A 22877-nucleotide genomic window follows, 5' to 3' on the forward strand; every position below is an offset into this window, starting at 1 on the left:
ATCATGTCAGAGAACAGTTTCCCGATATCCTCAATGGTAAGTGGGGACAGATGCTAAAAATTCCATTTTTTTTTTTTTTTAAGTAAGAAAATTGAATCTGAAAGCTGTTAGGTGACTTGACAGAGAGAAATCTATGACTCAATGGGAGATGTGGTTTGGGGAAACTAAATTTTATAGCTGCCACTCAAAGTTCCTGTCTAATTGAATTAATTTCAAAAGTTAAAAAATACAAATATTTAAATGCAAAGAAAGAAAGAAAGAAAGAAAGAAAGAAAGAAAGAACTTGAAAATAACATTGTATTCCAGGAGAAACTGATAGCAAGTATTTACATTTTACAGAAGAATGGTTGTCACACTGGAAACACATTTAAATGAAAATGGTTTAAGATTTGTAAAGGAATGGTAGGAATGAATGAATGAATTCTTGAATCTTTAATCCAGTTTGGTGTGATAGGCTTCTTAGATTCATGGGACACAGACCAGCCCTAAGAACACTGTGAAGCAATGGAGTTGTTTGGGGAGCACCTAAACCCTCAAATCCCTTGCCTTCATTCCTACACTACTAGGCCTTGCTTCTTTCCACTTGCCTCTCTATAAAATTTGATTTGCCAGAAAAGAACCAAAGATTTGAATATACCTATTTCTGAAAAGGCTTATTATACACTAGGTTAAGTAATTTGGGGTTTCTATAGTATTCTGATTTCAGGGTATTCAATGCTATTTTCCATTTAACAGAGGATAATTCATTAAGTCAAAGGAATTAATATCTAATTAGAGAATTTCAGGCCTGAGTGATTCAGGTGGAAGGAGCTTTATTAAGGACAGAAGAACCTTCCTTGCATTGCTAGAGTAATACTGTGTTGGTTGGTACTCAGCCTCTTTTGCCTACTTATGAAGCCAGCCTTAGTTTTAGGTCTAGTTCAACTAGACTTCATATTCAATTGCACCTCTCTCCACCTAACTGCTTTTGCTCCCTACCTCTAGGAAAATTGCTGGCTTGCCTGTCCGACATGATAAAATTTAAGATGAGAAATTTTAAGGAACTAAAAGACTTAAAACAGCAGTGGTAGTTAGAAAACAAAATGGATCAATACTTGTGGACCCAGCCTTTCCCATCAGATGGGGTCTGCGCATTCCTATCGAGAGATCATATAATGAAATGCCATGAAAATTTTTAGAAGACCGTGATAGCAATCCTAACTCCTATAGTCAAAGACCAGCAGGGGTTTTCAGGAATTCAACATCTTGAGGAGTAATCTGAGTTAAATAATCGGCTATTAAGTAAACATTTTAGAAGAGATGCAAACGAAGGGTAATGAACAATGAACATTGGGCCTACAGTAAAAATATAAGCTCGTAAAACAGGCCGTAGCCAACTGACGTATGAACATCGGAAACAGAAGAGAAAAAGTGGCAACTATAAACTAAATGCATGTGTAATTTTCAAGTCTGTTACCAAGTTCTAGTGCTAAAGATGTTTCGTTCCTGTTCCCTAACTCCTATTCCAGTTCTTTGAAATTTCGCTGAGAGATAAACATTTTTCTGCAGATAGTCTCCTATTATCATTAGTTTGTTTGGTTTGATTCTCCTGAAACAGCTGCCTCTTCCTGAAAGTTATGCTTTTAGAAGAAAATACTTGCCTCACAATGAACTTAGATATAGTTATTTTCCCAGGTTTCCTTGATCTAGGTTTCCCAGAGGGAAAATTTCTTTTTGAGGTGAAAATAAAACTTATTATGTATATGGGGCCAAAGATAATTGTGCTAAAATTACTCTTATCTAGATTTACCCCAAATGTGCTGGTAAATTATATTGAAGTATGAGAAAAATGCAAAAGGCATGTTCTAAAGTTCCATTTAAGGAAATTGAGTTAGACAGTATTTCCAAACACTAATGGAAGATATAAAAATTAGACGCTGCTGAAAATGACAAAGTAAATAAGTTAAAAATAGAAAATCAAGTTATTTTTCTAATCATCTTGAGCAAAATGCCAAAGGAAGCCAACATCCTAAAGGACAAAATGTAAATTTTTCTAATTTTTTCTAATTTTCTAATTTTTTCTAATTTTTTCCAGGTATACAGGCATGTGCTTTTCTATTGCCACTTGCTCTTTTTGCATCTGGTCATGATAGAAAAAGACAAATGTGGAATTTTTTTAAGCAGAAAATAATTCATTTTACTAGCAAATGAGTAATAGTGATTAGTAATACTGAAGAGAGGGTCGGAATATCATTCAGGAAATCATTCAGGAAACAGGCACGCATGATGTATATTATTCCTGAAAGAGCCTTCTTGCGATCTTGAAAGACTAAATAATTTGAAGATTTGTTGGAAGCAAGGTAAGCATTAAAGCTGGTAAGCCAGAAGAGCCATTCCACCCAAAATAGAATAAAATGGGTGATGAAACGAGGTTGATAAACACTAAAACTGAACATATGCATTGCAACTTAAATCAAATTTGGGGTGTAGCCTTTGGAATCAGACATTACTTCATGGCACATCTCATATTCCGTGGAGTTCCTTTTTAGTGATTTCTTCAGGATGAAAACCCTCAGGTTTGCCTTCAAAGGGATGGGGTGTCTTAAAATGAAGCTTTTTCTATAGTGAAATCCCATTAATGTAGGCCCAAGATGAACAGGTCGTAAGCTCAAAGTTTGCTCATATATGTATTTCAAGCTGGTTGCAAGAGCCCAGGGCCTGTGAGAAACACAGCTATATTCTACTTAGGAAGTCATTTTCTCCTTTTGATTCCACTTAGCTGGTATGTCTACTTCTCCCATAAAGCCAGGGAGATTTTTGTTTGATGACAAATAACACAGTAGAAAGATGATGATAGAAAGATGGAGAACCCCAGCTCCACCTTATGAGATAATTAAAAGATTCAGCGTTACCCACCGCAGGTAAATTAGCCTAACACTGATGTGAACTGTAAGTGGGGGAACTGAGGTTCTCAGACAGGGTCCTGCTGGTACCTCTGCTGTGTTAATGTTTAAAATCCATAGCAAACAAGAACAAATGCAAGAGAAGTTGCAAATTCTAGCAAGTACGTTCACGGACCTTTTCTCTTTGTGACACTCTCTGGTCTGTTTTGGCCCATGATTGAATAAGGCAACAAGTTCATAGCACCGGACTCCTCAGTTCCCCATGCGTTTATACTGCTCACGGAAGAGATGCCTCCAACACCCTTCTGCACCTCTGATACTTACACGCAGAGCCCACCTTTCCAGGGGGGAGGATGCAAATTATATTTATGGTGAGTTGAATGAGGAGAAAGGGTAGGCTATTTAAGTATTTCATAAACATTTCTCTCCTCCCTTCTCACCTTCTCTCATATAGGCCCTCTGGGTACCGGTTTCAGAGTGACAAATCAGAAGGGCGGTCAGGGAAGCACCCGCTCTACAAGCAAGGCCTGTGATCCAGCGGAGAGAAAACAAGATGCTTTGGCTGCCGTATAGGGGGTAGCTACACACTCAGCAGTAGGGGGTAGCTACACACTCAGCAGCCATCCAAACAGACTTGTAGATGAACGCGGACACTTAAACTGTTCCTAGTGCGTGGAAAATATCAAATTATACTCTATTTTTCATAATACTTCATTTAATATTTTACATAACTGTAAATTTTACATAACTGCCCACAGGAGCTTTTCCACATCAGACATTATGTGGAAAAATCTCTATTTTACATAACTGATCCTAGGCATTTTTCCACATAAGACCTTTTTCTATGTGTCAATAATCACAGTGATATGTGACACAGGACTGGAAGACTAACACATTCATATGCAAAAAAAAAAATCAAGCACTGCATTATTCTTAAAACAATTACTTCTGTGGGCGCCCCGGTGGCTCAGTCAGTTGAGTGTCTGACTTGAGCTCAGGTCATGATCTCCCAGTTCGTGAGATTGAGCCCCACATCGGGCTCACTGGCGTCAGCAAGGAGCCTGCTTTGGATCCTCTGTCCCCTTCCCTCTCTGCCCCTCCCCTGCTTGTACTCTCTCACTCTCTCAAAAATAAATAAAACATTAAAAAAAAAAAAACAATTATATCTGACTTAATATAAATGTACAAACAAAACATGCAATTATAGCTCTCACATTTTAAGGCCCCAAGAATAACCACCAGATAATTAAGCTCAAAATACTACTTAGAGGCAAAGTAGTTGGTATGATAGTTATGGAGAGTTACAGGGAGGGCCACTGCAGAATCGTTCTTGAGCACATTCCCATGTGTGTAGATTGATTCTGCTTCTCTCCAATGCCAATTAGTCATTCGGGACGGGGGACCCAGAGGAGACAGCAGTTGGGCAAGGGGCCATTCGATATCATTGTTTTCATGTCTCCCAAGCTGAAAGTTAAAATAGGAGTATCTTCCCACAATCACATGGCAATTTTGGTTTTTATAAGAGAAAGATGAAATCGAAAAGTTTGAAATTTATGTAAAAGTCCAATTTGTGAAAATGAAAACAGTTCAGTGTGTTTTAGAAACTTTCTGGATTTGCAATGAGCTCATTCTAGATAATGTCAAAATGTCCTTGTAAAAAAGGAAGACATCGCTGTTTTTTCTTTGTTTTGTATGAAAAACATCACCGTGAATTTGAAAAATAAAACGTACTTTAAGGAAGAAGTTATAAGAGGACCTTTTTGTTTCTGTTTTGCATAATATGTAATGTTTATAGAACATATAAAACAGTGAGTTTGGCTGTGTGATTGCCTAGTGCACTACAGTCAAGCTTTTTCAACCCAATATAATTGGATACCTATTCTTATTCGCAAAATCGAAACTGCATAAGTTCGATTTCTGCATAAGTTCAATTCTGAACACAGAATTGGGTTCATCATCTGGGGTTGCCTCAAACGACTTTATAGTTTAGTTATAACTTAATTACAGACCTGGGGTAGGCGTGGGGATAGAAAGTCATAGAGTTAATATCAATATATTTCTAAGGTTTTAAATTTACTTAAATAACAAGAAACGACTGATGCTACAAAAATAAAAATCTTATAGCAATGCTAAATTGCAAATTATCACAGAAGTCATATTTTTAGGAATTAAACTTTGAAGGTAAGTTTATTATCTGTTAGGTGTAACGTAGGTGAATTCCTGTGTCTAGAGGACCTTGAAGTTTTGAACGTCCTGGTACTTAAGAAGAAAAAACAAAACAAAAAAACCCCAAAAACAAAACTTTTCCTTGGAAAGAACATAAATTAAGATCCAAAATATGTATTATTTAATGCTTTGCTTTATTAATATGTATATCGAATATTATGCCACGTTTGTGCTAAAATGCCATTTGAAATCAGTATTAAAATGATTATAGAAAAAGAATACTTCTGAGACCTAAGGGTGTAATGATACAGATAATTAATGTATTTCTGAGACACTGCTACGACCCACCTAGTCTTTATTCTTCTGTATACGTTCAGGTTGACTCACTTTCTGGTTCTTAATTATAGCCAGTAAAATATATATTTCAAATAATGTAAAGATTTCACTTCCTGAAATGAAAAGAGACCCATATGTACCCCGTTCTTGGTCACCTGTGACCGGCTGCCTAATATTAACTTATTAATTAGTCTGACTCTCCTGGAAAGGACTTACTGTTTGAATTTTGTGGAAATCCAGGCAAGGAGGATGGACCATTCATTCCAGGGAGCAGAACCGGAGGGAGGCCGGGGAGTCCTGGGTAGGCCGCCGGCAGACTGATGCCATGGAGGGAGCCGCTGTCCATCATGCCTGGCTGCTGCACTGCTAAGCCCAGCACATCTGAAGCTTTCTTGATACGATCAAGTTCTTGCTGTGCCATCAGCTGTCGAACGGTGGTCGGAGCCAAGTAATCTTTCTCCCGATCGAGCTGGCTCCCCACGGTCTCCCTCACTTTTGAAATGTGCTGTTTGGAGAAAATATGATCTCTGATGGACAAGCGGGCAGAGTACTTCACCCCGCAGAGGGTACATTCCGGTTTGGTGCCTTCTGTTCCACTTTGATTAATCATGAAAGGCTTCCCTATGTTAATTTTAAACTTCTTTTCCTTTGCCCTTGCATTTTGGAACCACACCTGGACCACGCGTTTGGGCAGGCCAATCTCATTGCCTAACATCTCACATTCTTGCATGGTGGGAGTTCGGTAGTCACTGAAGCAAGCCTTGAGAACCTTGAGTTGAAGATTGCTCATTTGGGTTCTGAAACGCTTGTGACCTGGTCGATCGTTGCTTTTGGATTTAAAAGGATTGCTGGATCCAAAGGGATTCGGTGAACTCGGGTCTGCTATGCTGGATGTTTCGCTGCGGTCGGCATTGTCATCGGGGTCATCTGTGATATAAAAGCTTTGGTCGTGGTCGCCGTCCTTATCGTTGAAATGGATGGAGGGACTCGTGAGAGAGAAGAGAAATTTTTCATCGCAGACCTCCGTGGTGGGTGTGGTCGCGGGTTTTGGCAAAGCATCCAGAGTTTTGGGCTCTTTAGGAGATAGAGCTGGCTTCACATCTCCGGAACTTCCCGTGGTGCTTTCCATCTCAGCGGTGCCCTCGTCGCCGGTGGTGGCGTCACTGATCGCTGTATTAATCGATGAAGTCTCATCAAAATCAGTTTTATTTTGATCATACCCTGCCTCAGCAGGAGGGGCATTTAAATTCTCTACATCCTCAGAACATTCTGCTTTAAAAGAGGAAGGGCTTAGAAGATTCTTCGGCGACAGCTCTGCGGTTTTGCTCACAGGCGTGGACACTGTGGAAGCCAATTCGTTCTCACTTGATAGATCCATTTTAGTTAGCGGCAGAGACGGATAATCAAAATAAATGTATTTCTGAGGGCTCTCTCCCCCATCTTCTGCTGATATCAAAGGGCTTGGTGGCAAGCTGTAACCCGCCTGCTTTCCTTCATTCCAGTGCCGAGAGCGGATGTGGCTTTCTAAGGCTGACTTTGCCTTGAACAGGGCTCGACAGAAAGGACACCGTTTGTGGGACTGTGCTGGGCCCACTGCCCGGAACTGGCCTTTCCTTTCTCGAGCTCGGGTGTTCTGGAACCAGACTTGCACGACCCGTTTCTTCAGCCCCACTTCACGTGCAATATGATCAAGCATTTTCCTGGTAGGGTTGGAATCCAGCAAGTACTTCTCATAGAGTATTTCCAGTTGTTCCGGGGTGATTGTGGTTCTCAAGCGCTTATCGCGGTGTTGGTCCTCACCGCTGTTCCCTCCCTCCTTTTCACTGCAAGCATTGTCCTCTTTGTCATCCAGTTTCCTTTTCAGGGAAGCAGCGACCGTGGAGGGCGCTGTGGCGTGGGAGGAGCCGGTCTGAGGTGGCATCTGTGCCAGAGAACCACTCAGCAGCTGTCCGGTCATCAGCGGGTTGTTGGGGTCGAATATCATGTAGGGCATATCCATGGGCCTTTCCAAGAAGGGCGAGTGGAGGAATTGGTTTTGAGCAGCAAGGAAGTGCATGTGCTGGTGCTCCTGCCAGAGTTCCAGAGTGGGGAAGGCAACCGTACACTGATCACATTGGTATTGTAGTAACTGTGGAGGTAGACTGTTCTGGAGAGAAGTCATGGAAATCTGCAGTGGGCTGGAAGGGACCGGGGTTTGCGAGGCCGACGGAGGTCTTCCGACGAGTGGGGGTTGTTTCGGTGGCTGGGGCTGTGGCGGAGCTGCCGAGGCCTGGGGTGGGTCTGAGGAGGTTGACGCTGATGGCAGGGCTGGCTTGCTGCCTTGAGAAGGGGGAGAGGGGTCACTCTGCTTTGGCTTTTCTGTGGGATATTCGGGTTTCGGAGAGGTCTTCTCAAGGTCCGGTTTGGGTGACGGGATCAAGGGGGTGCTCGTCCCGGAGCCAGAGCTCGCTGCAGGGGCAGCAGGGTTTTTGGCCGCGTCCGTCTGACCAGACGCTGTGCAGTGCTTATACACCACTTGGTCGGTGGCATCCATGGAGTCTTCGGTTTGGCTCTCATCTTGGGCATCATCATCTTCATCCTTGTAACACTGCTTCTTCTGATGCGTAATCAAGTCAAAGATCCGGGGGAAAACCACATTGCACTTTTTACACTGGTACTGCATGTTGCTTGTTCGAATATACCGTTCGTTAGTGAGTTCCCTCTTCTCGTTGTCTTTCGTTTCTGCTTGGTTCTCGTAACTCTTGCGTGCTTTCTGACGAGCATTCTGGAACCACACGACAATCACCCGGGTGGGGAGATTGAGAACAGTGGAGAGTTGTTCTATTTCATCATCCTTTGGGTAAGCGTTTGTGTCGAAGAAGTCTTGGAGAACCCTAAGCTGGTAGTCGGTAAATCTCGTTCTAGAAGACCTTTTGCTGAACGACGCATCCGATTTGTAATGTTCTAAAGAGGAGGGCTGTGGATCAATTCGGATATCTTCCAAAACAGTTATGGGAGGGTTACTGAAGTTGTAGGGTGAATCCTTGTTTCGCTGCCGTTCCTTAAAAAGCGTATTTCGAAACCAGTGCTTGATAACTTTTTGAGAGAGGCCCGATTTCTCCGCCATTTCTTGGATCTGCTCTTCACTCGGGGAATTGTTGATGTCAAAGTAAGCCCTCAGGATTTTTAGCTGGTCGTCGGTAATTCTTGTCCGCGGGCGTTTGAACTGAGAATGCCTTAAGAAGTTGGGATCTATTCCGAGCTGCTGTTGGCAAAGCTGAGTGAGATCGGCAGACAGAGTGTCCATCTGGGGCAGCTGCAGGGCGAGCTGGGGAGGGAGTGCCGGGTGCTGCACGGGCTGCATCATAATGGAAGGAAAGAGTGGAAGGTCCAGAGAAACAGGCAGCTGGACCTGGGGGGGAGCTGAAGGGGGAGGGGGCGGGGGAGGGGGCGGGGGAGGGGGCGGGGGTGGTGGCGGAGGGGGAGTGGGTGGTGGTGCTTGCAGAGGAGTGGAAACCGTGCTTGGGAGTTTCACGGGACCCAAGGAAGAAGGCTGCGGAGGAGCTGGAGGCAGAGGAGGCGGGGGAGGGGGAGGAGGTGGCGTTTCTGGTGAAGATGGCGAAATTGGATACAGCTTGTCATAGGCCTCCCTGTACTGACGAGCAAATTTTTCTAGTGCTCCGTATGGAAAAAATTGCCCGTGGACATGTTCTTGGTGACTCTTCAAAATAAGAACATTGGAAAACAACTTGCCACACGTCCCGCATTCCAGTTTGTCAGTGTTTTCCCCTTCACCACTTTTGCCCTTCTTCTGTACCTTCTGCCTGTTTTCGTTGTACTGGATGACCAGTTCAAAACCAAAGTTTTCCAATAAAGCCTTGGCTGCATTTCCTCTGGCCCCCGAAGCTATTCGGGGAGGTGGGATGCAGGGTTCCGAGGATTTTTGCTTCTTGAGGTCTTTGCCTTCTTTGAGTCCTTCGCCTTCGCTGGAATATTCTTGCTTTGGCTTTTCTTGCTTTTCAGCAATCTCTTCTGCCTCCTTGTAAGACGGCCCGTCCTTCAGGACAGGGCAGTCTGAACTGGCTCCGCTCGTCTGCTCTTGTTTCAATAATTTGCTTGCTGCCTGCTGTTGCTGCTGTTGCTGTTGCTGCTGTTGCTGCTGCTGTTGCTGCTGCTGCTGCTGCTGCTGCTGCTGCTTCTGGGGCTGCAGCTGGGGCTGGCTGGCCTGGTACTGTTGTGCTTGTTGCTGTAGTATTTGCAGTTGAGTTTGGCCAACGTGGTGCTGGGTTTGAATCTGCTGCTTCAAGTCTTCCAGCAAGGATCCAGCCATTCCTGTCATGCCGGGCATGCCAAACGTGGCCGAGCCGGGCAAGCCCAGATCTGGCCCCAAGCTGAACTCCGTCCCAGGGATGTAGAATGGGAAGAGAAACTGAGGCTGCTGAAACTGCAACAGAGCTTCTGGGGTCATAGGGAAATGAGGCAAAAAGGCGGGGTTGAGAAACTGAGGCTGAAAGAACGCGGCCTGCTGTTGTAACTCGTGCTGTAACTGCATCTGGATTTGTGCTGGTGACTGCAGTGGGTGATGGGTAGGCTGGGCAGAGATTAATTCCGGAGTTTGCTTTTTATTTAATTCTTTGGCATCTAAGTGGGCATCTTTGCTGCTTACTGTCGCTAAACTCATGGAATCTAGCATCCCTTGGCCGGGACTACTGTTGGCCGCCATGCCGTGCCCACCAGCCACGTGGCCGCTCGGCTCCAGCTTGGCAGCCCTCGCCTTCGTCTGGTGGAGCACGGACCTCATATGGATTTCCAGTGTCGAGCTTTGGCTGTACGCAACGTTGCAGATGCTGCACTTATAGGGTTTGTTATCTGTGCTGCTGTTGGTTTCTTGCGGAACAGGACTGGAAGCTTCCTGCAAAACCTTCTTCAACTTATGCAGATGAGAAACTGAATTATAATGGACCAAGAGAATGTTCTTTTGGGTGAACGACTCTTTACACACTGTACATTTATACGGGCGGGATGGATCCAGGAATTTTTCCATCGTAAAATTTGGCCCTTTTCTAAAAGGTAAGGTCCGCTTTGGTTCGGAGCCCATGTCATCAGGAATAGAGCTACTGTCGCTTCCTACAGGACTTGCCTTCCCTTCGTGGTCCACCTCATACTCTCTCTCCATTTCCTGCTCCAGGGCATGGTCGTCCTGTGCCATAGGTTCGCTCTCCGCCCAAAGTTCACCATTCACGGGCAAGGAGGCATACAGCTGCTGAAGTTCAGCTTCACTCAGCTCGGGGTGGCCTGCTTCCAAGTGTTTTTTTAAAGCCTGGAATGTACGGAAACTACGCTGGCAGAGATTACACATCGTCGCAGCCCGAATCGCGTGATACTGGGAATGTATCTGAAGCTTCTGCATAGTCTTGAAAGCCAGACTGCAGTGGTTACAGCGATACTTATAAACGTGGCGGTCCGACACCGAGAGTGGTTGCCTTTTTTGCTGCTCACTCAGCTGGTCTTGGAGAGCGTCAGGGACTTTCACATCCTTACTGCTATTTTTATTCCATTCTGACACTTCCATGGGTTCTTTAGTTGGTTTCTGCTCCTCACTCTTTATTTCCACGCTAGCCTTTGAATCGTCAAGACCTGCCGCACTTTTGTCATCCACTGGACTCTCGCCTGTGTAGAAGAAAGCACAAATAGGTCGCTTACCGGAAGAAAGCCTACTGCTTAAATGCCGGTAAATATCGTTAGGTGGGAACCTTTAAAGATTTCCGCTTAGTTGATTCTTTGAAGAAATATTTACTGAGCAACTACTATGTGCCAAGCACTGTGCTTGGTGCTGGGCATGAACAAGAAATCATCCCCGACCTCAGGGAATTTCAGGAGAGGAAAAAAGGCAAGTCAAAGGTAATTACAGTATGCTGCAATCAGCATGATATCAAGGGCCATAACCTCAGTGTTCAGGAATTAGGACACACAGACTATTCTTGGTCATCGACACTTAAGTCCCCCGAGGGCAGTAACAGATGAACAGATAGATCCAAAATATGCCTTGGAAAATGTTACTCTTGGAAACACCACAGTTTTTTCCCTCTATGTTTAAAAACAAACAAACAAACAAACAAAAACCTTTGATAGTAACAATCCTGGATCGTCCCCACAAATGCATGCCCCTGAGCGTGTTTTCCCCTAGATCTTGCTCCCAGGCTGGCGTACCTGAATATTTCCCAGATGCCTCAGCTGTGATGGCTGCAGATGTGTCCCTCTCCGATTTCTCAGAGGCAGCTGCTGGCAGTAGCAAACTGTTCGGCATCATCACATCAGGCACAGGCACCTGTGAGAACCACAGGTGTTCATGTCAAATGTAGCCCAGAAATCAGATTCCATCACATCTGCATTTGGCAGGAGCATAACCCACTTAACATTTTTCCAAACGAAAGCGGGGACATTTTGTGGATCTTACAGGCCAAGGCTATCCCTTTGAATTTTAGATCAATGGTGTTGCGATGCTGTATTCTTCTTTTATTTTTTAAACTACGATTTGAAGGTTTTTGTAGGTCTGTTGTTTTAAAATGATAACCAAGAGATTTTGAAACTCCGCACGCCCACATGAGTCATTTAGTTAACATAACCGATAAAAAGTAAGACGGTAAAATACACTACTGAAGGGGCACCAGGGTGGCTCAGTCGGTTAAGCGTCCAGCTTCGGCTCAGGTCATGATCTCACGGTCTGTGAGTTCGAGCCCCGCATCGGGCTCCGTGCTGACAGCTCAGAGCCTGGAACCTGCTTCGGATTCTGTGTCTCCCTCTCTTTCTCCCCTTCCCTTGCTCGCTCTCGGTCTTTCTCTCTCAAAAATAAACACTTTTAGAAAATTTTAAAAATTTGCTCCTAAATAAGCTATGCCTTATATCATTTTTTTTTTTTTCCCCTCCAGAAGCAAAAGAGAGAACAAATGGGCCTTGGTTGTGATTTCCATAACACAGTCTGTAAGAGAGCTTTAAGTGGGCAGAAAAAATAAATTCCTCAACCAACAATTACAGATTTTGCACTGAGACTCTTGCAGAGAACATGTCACACGTGCATCAACATGCGGTATCCTTACTGTCATAAGCAGCTTCTCCACACAATCCGGAGACACACTGTGCAAATGCGTCAGATGCAGCTGGAGGTGCATTTTGTTGCTGAGGACGTCCTGACAGAGCGGACAGCAGATGACCGGCTGCACCGAGTGCTGTGACAGGACATGCATCTGGATACGACTTTGGTCCCTACTATTGTAGTTGCAATAAGGACACTGAAAGAACTGGAGAATATGGAATAAACATGGCCGCTGTTAGTTGACGCCCTCGGATGACTTCAGAACATTAGAAGTAACACCAAGAGTTCGTTATGCTGCTGATCACAGTATCTACATACACTTCAACAGCATGAAATCGTGTGGGGCTCTATAACCCTCAGGAGCAACAACAACAACAACAGTAACAATGATAATAATAATAACAGTCAACAACAACAGTAACCACCATAATAATAATAATAAACAGGTTTACACAGCAAAGGGAAGAAACGTATCTACCTGCTCGTGACAGAATTTGTTGTCCTCTGCAGGTTTTGATCTTTTTGTCGCAACATCCTCTTCTTTCGCCAGCAGGAGTGGCTGGGTCCCCCCTCCCACACTGACTTTTAGCTCCTTTTCTGGTGTGATTATTCCTGATTCCCAAAAAAAAGAATAGAACACCTCAATTTTAAAAGACTAACAATATCAAATTCTGAAAAATGACATGTTTTTCAAATAGCTCTGACTCTAAATCCACTGAATCCCTAAAATGACTGAACAAACACTTTTAAATGATGGTAATCTCAAAAGGCAAAAAGCACACTTCTTTTTATCTACTAAGTGGACTTTATAAATATATTTTAAAATGTACTTCTGTCTCATGTTTAGATAACCCTAGGTGACCTTGAAAGATTCATCCAGAACACATGCTCTCTGGTGTCTCAGGATGCCTTTATCACATTAAAGCTAATCTACTCCCATTCACAAATGCTAACTTGGAAAATAGTTCCTTTGACTAACATTTAATTACTTATCTTTCTTCTAAAATCCTTGGACACTGAAAACATTTCAAAATACTGAGAAGAACTGACTAGTTATAATTCAGAAACTAAGCTAATATTATTACATGGTGTGTACAGGATTTAAAAATTACATATCTGTCGCTGCTTTTTGCGATTTACGTTTTACTTCAGATGTTTCAGCAGTTGGCCGTAAACATAACATTATGGCCCGGATCTCAAGAAGACAATTGTTTTATGAGGTTAATCCGAATATTCGGTGTTAAAGATGGTTTAGAATTTTGCCTAGATGAACAATGTAATGTGCAGGGGCTTCACACACATCAAAGAAAAGAGTGCAATTCTAATTTCCCAATCTAACAGAAAATTCTTTCCAGCATCAATTTTCCCGATAATCTCCTCTGTGAGGCTGGATATTACAGCGACATTGGGTAGGCATGTCACATACATCTCACGACAAACACAAAACCTCATTTACCATCCATTCCAATCTCATCATAGCGCGGCATCATCTGACCTTTTTTCTGCTGTTTATTATGAGTATTTCTAATTTTAACTTTCAATTTTCACCATCTTCCAGTCAATTTGCAACTAAATTATTTCCAGGGTGAGGACACTATCACTGGACAACTGGGTGCAAATACATCTTGAAATGCAATGAAGCTAAACCATTGATTGCTATCAGACCCCGCGTAAATATAGAGTCTAGGCGTAATCTGATTGTATGCTGTGCATGAAGATTTATCTTGATTTTTTTTCAATCCACATACGGTTCATATAAATGAACAAATTGCACCTTATTGCAAAATAACCCAGTTTTAATTTAAAAATAAGGTCAAGGATGTTATGGAAACAAAGTAAAAACGAACCAAAAAATATGTTCTTTTTCTAACCTGAATAGAGATGCGTGTTTTTTACCATATAAATTTTAGGAATTTCACATTCAGAAAGAAATTTAAAAGTAAGGTGACTCTGAAGAGACCAAAATTTAAAAAAATAGAAGTTAAATGACACAACGACAATAATTTTATTCCCTCGAGGTTTGTGGTAGGTACAGAATTAGCACTATGTTTCAACAAATTACACTGCTATTGATTTCTGGATTTACAAACATTAGATTTTATTTGAATTAGTTCATTTGTCCTGTATATACATGTGCCTTGGAGAAATTTAGATTCTTTGTAAATATTTGAAAAAAATGATTTATCATATTTGTATTTGAATGAACTTAAATTTGAGACTGACTGAAGAATTTCATTCCATTGATTAAACAATACCCAAGTACTTGATATCCAAAAGTTAGGTCAAAAACAGGAATGTTTATCTCAGAATTAATTCTGGCATCAAAAAATACGTTTTTCCTTCTCAAAACAGCCTTTTTGCTATTGTTTTAAAAGTGTGAAAAATAACATTAGGAAGATACTATGCTATACAGTATCTTGCAAATAAAACTTACTCCCTATGGTGTCAGATCAAGTTCTATAAAATGATTGCATTTAAATCAGCAAATGTCTACCAGTTGCTTTCTCCTGTGGAACTGAAAGAGTTTTCTTAAAGAGTTCCTTATTAATGAGTAAGAATACATTCCCTTAAAAAGAGTAATACTATGTCATATTCCCTTATCATTCTTTTGTGTACATGGTAGAATTAGACATGACCAAATAATAAGTTGGTCCAATTCCCTATGCTATCAAAAACTGTCACACGCCAGTTAAAAGATAATCTCCATGACTCTGGTTGCTTGCGGGCCCTACGGAACATCAGCTATAGAATAAACCTCCCATAAACTTCTAAATCTATTAAATTTATAGCTATGGCCTTGTTTTCATAAGCTTATATATTCTAATGTTAGTACTATAAAGGATCAAAAATATTGCTTTCATGGTTTGAAACATTTTACTAAGTAAATTTTACAATTTACTACATTTGCTATAGGTTGGTGAAAATATTTGGTATAAATAATCCATGTTCTTATTTTTACCTTATTAATATTCATCAACAATATATTATACTGTTAATATTCATCAACAGTATATTCTACTGTTTTTTAATTTAGTAACATACCGTGTTGTAGCAAGGAAGCAAAGAGTTAAATTTTAGGGCCATTACTTCATAGCCATTGCTGTCACTGTTGGCTATAGTATTCCACCCAATATATGTGTCAGCTTCAATATTTTTTGGCTAATTAACTTAGTTAATTAAACCATGATCTTAATGTAAGTTAGGAGCTTCCTAAAGACCATTTTATTTTAAATTAAAAAGAAGTTATAAATAAAGGCTGCCTCCCCCCATTTACAGCCAAGCACCCCAGAAATAGATGCCATTGATAAGAAGAAGAAGAGAAAACTGAGATGTAATAACATAACAAGAATAGACTCTTGAGGATAAGGGAGGTCATCAAGATTATTTGCAAAGATGATGGAAGTTACATTTTATGCACACATGCCTTTTCTACTCAAAGGGGTGCTATCTCAGGTATTATGGCCTCCGTGATAAATTGTAGGGCATCAACTCTGGGATCTTTTTCTGAATTGTCTTATCCTAGAAATATATTAAACAAGGGCCTGCCAATTTTGGAGGGTTTTGATTAAGTTTTGTGATTACTCATAGTTTATGTCCGCAACTTTATTTGAACTAAACGCTGTTTGTTACCCGAGACAAAATTTTGAAATGAGATCACAATTCATTTTTCTGTTATTAAGGACATCCCAATATTCTCAAAAAACAATGCCATTTTAATGCATTTTAAACTAAAAAATGAAATCTAATTACAAATAAGTACTGCCAAATAGATGAGCCAATGATTATCTGTCAGTTATGGGATTATTTAGCTTGCATGAGATGGCTAATATAAAAATGACATAATTCATTTTGATTCAGATGCTGCCTACTTAATAATTTTCAATCCCTAAAATACAGAAGGTTGTAAAGTGGTTTATACTCATAATAAGTGAGGAAAATCCAATAGCATATATGTACTCAAAAACAAATCTGGAAAAAAACCAATAAAACAAAAAACTGAGTAATTATCTATCAATCAATGTATTTGATAAAGTTTGACTGTTATAAAACTTGAATATAACAAAGGATGTTATTCAACTACAAATAATTCTAAATTATAATTACTGGTACAGTATTCTTTCTAATGAGGCCGGAATGAAAGGATAATTTTAATTGCAATAATGAAGGTTAATTTCCATCCTTCCTCATGTTTACTCCCTTATTAAAAAGTGGTCCCCTTAGCCATGGCAGAGACATATTACATTTTCAATGCAAATGTATTAATCTGGATAAACTCTATATTAATTCTTGTACTGCACAGAGCTATAATTTGGATTATAATTAATCTAAAGTGGCACTAGATTTAAATGACAATATAAATGAGGCATTATGAGGCTTTTCTATTATGAATGAATATTCAACAAATATAACTTGCATATTGCCAAGTCTCATCTTGAAAGCTCCAGTCCTAGAGATTAATGTCAGCAACACAGCACAACAGCTTACACAAACATGGTCTTCCTAACATGTGGTGATTCCTTCCTGTCTAAAAATTTCTGTGTTAAAGTGGGGCCACACTGTTTTCCCATCTAACATTTTAAGATAGTCATTAATGTATAAGTTTGCTGGTATTTTTTGACAATTATCACCGGCATAAAGAAACAAGCCAATAGAGACGTAAGTGGTTATTCAATCATTAGAAATACTATAAGGAAAAACCCATGTAATAACGTTTTCACTTAATCAGATTCAACTTAAAAAGTGGAAAACTTTGTTGAAAGTTCACGTTAGTTGTCAGTTACAAGAACCGTCTTGACGTCTAGGAGGTTTTGCGGCTAAATATTTGCATGGTAGTAATTGCTAATAGTTGGTGCTTAAATTCCACGTTCATCTCTACAGACACACCTGGGGAGGAATTTCTGCAGGAACAAAAAATAGTTTTAAACAACTAACATTATGCAACGTTCTGTATTCTCCCAGAAGCTGAAGCCCTGTCTAGATGGTACAATTAGGCGCTCAAGAAGACAATGACTCATCAGGCCATTAGGGAGTGATTGAGTCCATTATTTATACAGAGCAGTGAACTGCTGGTGGAGATACAGCCCCTGCATCTGTGGTATATTCCAAATAAGACTCCTCCCTTGATGGTGAGCTTGGATGTGTTTTCAAGAGATTCCCAGAATCCCTCCTTTGGAAGGCATGAGATATTTACAACCAAGCATAATGTCGTGTGCCAGTATTACATGAGCATTTAACAAACACTAATATGCTATCTGTGTATTTCACACATTCTTTTAAAGAATGGGAGGGATATGCTTTGCAATGTCTTTGGGGATGACTGTGAGAAGGACTCCAGTGAGCACGGACAGAGGCCTGCCGTCCCTGAAGTAGTCAAGCAGTTAGCCTTGATGAGGTCCATCCTTGGACTACCTTGCTATTTCCAATTATTTTCAAATGAGGTTTGGATGGCACTACCCTTGACCTTAACCGATCACGAGGTATTTCAAACCCCTTGTCAGTAACCTCAGGAGCCAGCTTACTAATATACAGCTATGGCACCTTTTTTACATTGCTTTAGGCTCAATACCAACCTCAGATCCTCTTTGTTTAAATCAAATTAGGATCATATGTTAGCCATTGCATCCTAGACGCAAATTTAAGTGGTGCTTTCCCACTGGACTCCTGAGAGAAATTCAGCATTGAACGACGTGGGGTAAGAAGCAGAGAGGCCCTTCAAATAATTTTTGAAGGGAATGCAAAACTTAGATATGCAAAGACCGAATGACAAATATGGGATAATTCAGATTTAAACAAACTTGCACGTAAAAATGATATCTTTTGCACAACCCAATGTCTTCATAGTGAAAACAAGCTTCTTTATATATGCAGCTGTCACTGGAATTCAAGGAAAAGATAGATGAGTACCTGAAACTAATAGGCTTGAACCCGTTTCAGCACTTCTTCTGCTTCAATGAGTCCAACATAATAAAACTAGGTATAGCGTGCAGCAAAAGTAGCCAATGTAATATTCATTGCGACCATAGATTTCCATCTCATACATACAAAGCATGGATGAAGTCATATATTTGCCAAATCAAACACAGAAAAAGCCTTAGGTATCCACACCAGATGCTGGCCTAGGGTTTGTTTGTGCACAAGTAAATGTCATGACACGAAGGTTTGTTTTCAAAGACAGTAGCTTTCATTACTGGGATTTGTCTATTCTAGAAGATCAAAATTACCCAGCACCTAATCCCTTTTCAATGATATTTCCTCTTTCTTAGGCTGAATCATCTGTAAACTTTTCCACTGGATTTTGTTTGAAATGCCTCAAATAGATGCCCTTAAAAAGAGCAAATTCCTGAGTGTAGGTTGTAAAAAAGCAAGGAAAAATAACATTTATTTTTAGGGTTACGTGGTTTGGGGGGGGGTGCATGTGACTGAATGAAAAAAATTCAAGTGATATCTAATCCTGTGCTTATGAAAAATTAATATGCCATCAGAGGAATCACAAGTATAGCTAAGATTAATGAAAGGCGCTTAAAAAATTACAAGCACACAAACTGATTTGATTAAAAAATAATCTTGCTGGTCGTCCTGTAATATTCTTCAACTTATCCACATCTATTCTGTCAGATGGTTATGATTAAAAATAGGTCAATGGGAGGCTACTGATAGAAATCACATGCAAAATGCACATGCAATGAATAGTAGTGGGAATGTTCAGACAGTTTAAAATGAATAAAAGCTTTTAATAAGCTTTGGTGGGGGGTGAAGGAAGGGCTGATTGCAGGGAATGGCGGGGGAGGGGGGGAGGGGCAGCGGGATTGGGGTGGGGGGTGGGAGGAGAAAGGTGAGGGATGCTAGCATCTTACCAGAATCTTTATTAGAGTTTTTGCCTTCACTGTTGTCTCTCTCACACGTGTCTCTCTCGTCATCCTCTGCCACTGAGGCAGGCTTGCCGGCTCCTTCAGCCTCCTCACTCTGTTCTTCTGTCAAGAAAAACAGACCAGTCAGTAGGATTGAAAACCCCAGAAACGTGCACACTAAAATCAACGTGACCATGGAAAAGCAGTGCTCTTTGTGAATCGTCTGCAGACATTTACTCCGAAAAGAGAAGATAAATTTATTCCAAAGTCTCTGTTAGAACCTGCTGACTGCACCAATGCAAATTTTCATCTAAGGGAACTTCTTTCACACCCATTGAGGAAATGCGCCTGTGCTAAATTAGAATAAGAGAAAGCATTTTAAGTACGGTCCAAGCTAGAAAAGATTTAACAAGAGGTGCACAGCAATCATGTCCTCTTAACAGTAGAAACTTGTAAACTACAAACTACATAGGCCTACTGTTTCTGTGGACTTGGACCGATGACAGGACAAATCCAATTCTTGGGAAAAATTCTTGGTGAAATAATGTGATCGTGATGGGTTAAATGTAAGACAGGTGCTACCCCTGTCTTCAGTCCCCAGGCCCCAGGGGAATTTTTTGGAATTTGTCAGAGTAGGATCTCAAAACTTCAGTTACATTGGTGTGTGTGTGTGTGTGTGTGTGTGTGTGTGCGCGCGCGCGCACGTGTGTGTGTGTGTTTCTATAGGGGGAGCTATACAGAGTACAGGACATAAGAAGGTATACTTCTTCTATGACAACCACGTCACCCCACACCTCATTCACGGGTTCACACCAGCTAGATTACATGGAAATCCTCATAGTAACTCAACCCTATTTAATTATTCTGTAAATCTTAGCTATGCTGCTGCTGGTGGATTAATCTGTTTATGCAGTTAGCCTCTATGCTGGGTCTGTGTAGCACTAATCCGTGAAAGGCCCACTGTTCTCTTTCATCCTGCAATCATTTGTCTCTCACTGTGCTGATGTCACATTTTAATGAATTTTTAGCAATCTGAGTAATGCCAGATAACCAGACTCGCAACTCCCCACAGCATGGCATGCTGTTTTCATTGCAGCACAAAAAATAAAAATCATATTCCCCTGTTCAGGTAGGAATTACATAAATTAGGAGAAGAAGGTAAAATGGGATTTGAAGCACCAGGCTGCTCAATTTCATAAAATCTTTAATGACCATATAAATTAACCCTGGAAAGGCAAAAGGTCATCGACACACATTTGCATACACTCTTCTATTTGCTTTTGATAAGCAGAGCTTTTATGCAGAGAACATGATACAATTAACCCTTCAATAACCATACAAAACGCTGCTGCGGACATTTTAAGTGTCAAGCATTAACTGAAAATTACACACTGCATAAAATTTTCATTGCAAATGCTATAGTGATTGAAAGGGGAAATCGTGGCCCTCTCCACACCCCATGTTTTATTAATAACGTTCTGACAGCAGAATGAAATATCCACTGTCATATGTAGCAGCTGAGCACAAAAAAAAAAATGCTATTTAGTGCCTCACCGGCCGGCCCTGCTCTACAACTGTGCGAGCAGGAAACAACAGAAGGGGGCACTTCTGGGCTCAATGGGGAAACTCCAAAAAGCCGAGGGGAAAACAAGGGCATTTAATAAATTTGAAACAAGAATTTGTTTCAACTGTGAGTCCTCAAAGGCACCACACAAATCCATTTATTCCATAGTTGCACTCTGCCACTGCACAAAAGCAGAGCTGAGGTCCGTGGGGGAGGGGGTCAGTCATCTGAGGACTGTGGGGGAAGCTTCCCTTTCAGGCAAATACCTGTGAAATATTTCCTCTAAGAGGGGAGAATCAACACTTCTTAAGGCCCTAGCCTGCTTTCACCCCCCCATCAGCGATAATTACTGATCAAACACAGGCTCCCTCAGCCCAGCAGGGGCCAGCCTGGGTGGGGACCGTGGCCAGTTTGGTTTGGGGGGCTGGAAGGCTGAGGTCATGACTGGATGGGGCTGTTTCCTGCCAAGTGCACACATGTGACATGACATCCAGTGTCAGGCCCTCCACCTACGACAGCCCATGGCAATTACTTTTCAACTCGTCCTGGGGAAGGGATGCAACACTTCTTTGAGTAGATTTACTGGACCTTTCCCCCAGGGCTGGAAAATGAAGTGTCAGAGTGCTACTGAGTGTCCTTATCTTGAGGGGACATAAAATTGTAAGGGCTATCGCAACTCACATTAATAAAACATAGCATGTCAGGAGAAGAAAACAAAACTTATGAAGGCACTAAAAGACAAAACTACAGTATAATCTGGGTCTCATCGGACGGTTTTCGCAGGGTCTTCTTCATTTTCCAGGATGTGTTTTAAGTGTGAGAGAAATTCCCAGACATGCTCTTCTATACATCACTGTGGTGTCTGACCTCAGCCTGACCCTGGCAACAGTTTGAGAAATCTGAATGTGAACAAAGACTCTGTGTCAGCAGCAGGGAAAGATTGTGGGGTAGACTCTCCCCATCAACTTAATCGCAAACAGCAGTTCTGAGGCCATAACTTGGCCTGACTCTTCCAGGCCACAACTCATAACCTCTAGAGGCGGATTTGCCCGCACTGCCTCTGCTTCTGTGACTTTTTTCCCCTCTCTCTTTTCTGGTTCTTCCTTTGAAGTAGGCAGGCAATTAGCTCTAATGCGCAAGCAATTCAGACCTGTTTTGTGGTTTGGAAGGCGCAAGCTGTTTATTACAGGTAGGCTCTTTGGAGCCATAGAACTTTGCAAATTTCTAATCACGCAAAAAATAATCAAAGGGTGACTTATATACACCATAAAGTTTCATACAAGCCAGAAAAAAAAGAGCCTCACTTTCATTCGTAAAGAGAGCTTTTGAAATAAATTTGACATTCATTCTATAAATAGACTTTAGAGTCAAGAATATTAATGAGGAGAAACAGCTTTCTCTAGGAAAACTGTAGGCTGGATCTGGGGTTAAGGGAAGGAGTGTCTACTTTGTAATTTTCAAGTACCACATTTACCTCAACAGTAAAATGCCGTAAAATATAAGATGCTTTATAGGACACAAAATATGTATATTATATTAATGTATTCATATGTAATACTAATGTATTAAAGGAATGCCTTAAAACGAAGGAAAATTCCATAAAATTCCAATCCATAAAATTCCAAAATAAAGACACTAAGTTATACAAAATTCCAAAATGAAGATGTTAAAGCAGTTTTCATTTTCAATAGGTTTCTTCACTAACAGATTACAAATAACAATAATGAAAGTATTATAACATTTCATAACACTGTTGTATTTACAGAACATGTATTTTTAATTAGTGTTTTGCCTTGCGGAATGTAAAAATCAGTATTTATTCATATGTTAAACTTTATGACATGAATGTACTTAAGTTTAAAATGCATTTGGGTCCTGTAGAACTTTCCAATTTTCTTTTCTTTTTTTCTTTTCTTTTCTTTTGTTCTCTTCTCTTCTCTTCTCTCCTCTCCTCTCTTTTCTTTTCCTTTCCTTTCCTTTCCTTTCCTTTCCTTTCCTTTCCTTTCCTT

The 22877-nt window shown here is 41.0% G+C and overlaps 1 protein-coding gene across 1 annotated transcript in view; it reads right to left on the bottom strand.

Moving 5' to 3' along the window:
• The window catches only part of ZFHX4 (zinc finger homeobox 4), a 181087-nt gene that overhangs the window by 6248 nt on the left and 151962 nt on the right, over window positions 1–22877 (bottom strand). The window contains exons 6-10 of the mRNA XM_049633231.1: window positions 19311–19427; window positions 12935–13068; window positions 12461–12661; window positions 11574–11691; window positions 5601–11033 (exon numbers count right to left, since the gene is read on the bottom strand). Of these exons, the coding sequence (XP_049489188.1) occupies window positions 5601–11033; window positions 11574–11691; window positions 12461–12661; window positions 12935–13068; window positions 19311–19427 (6003 nt within the window). The remainder of the gene's footprint in view (window positions 1–5600; window positions 11034–11573; window positions 11692–12460; window positions 12662–12934; window positions 13069–19310; window positions 19428–22877) is intronic.

This window comes from Panthera uncia, chromosome F2, assembly GCF_023721935.1.
Source record: "Panthera uncia isolate 11264 chromosome F2, Puncia_PCG_1.0, whole genome shotgun sequence".
NCBI classification, from domain to species: domain Eukaryota; kingdom Metazoa; phylum Chordata; class Mammalia; order Carnivora; family Felidae; genus Panthera; species Panthera uncia.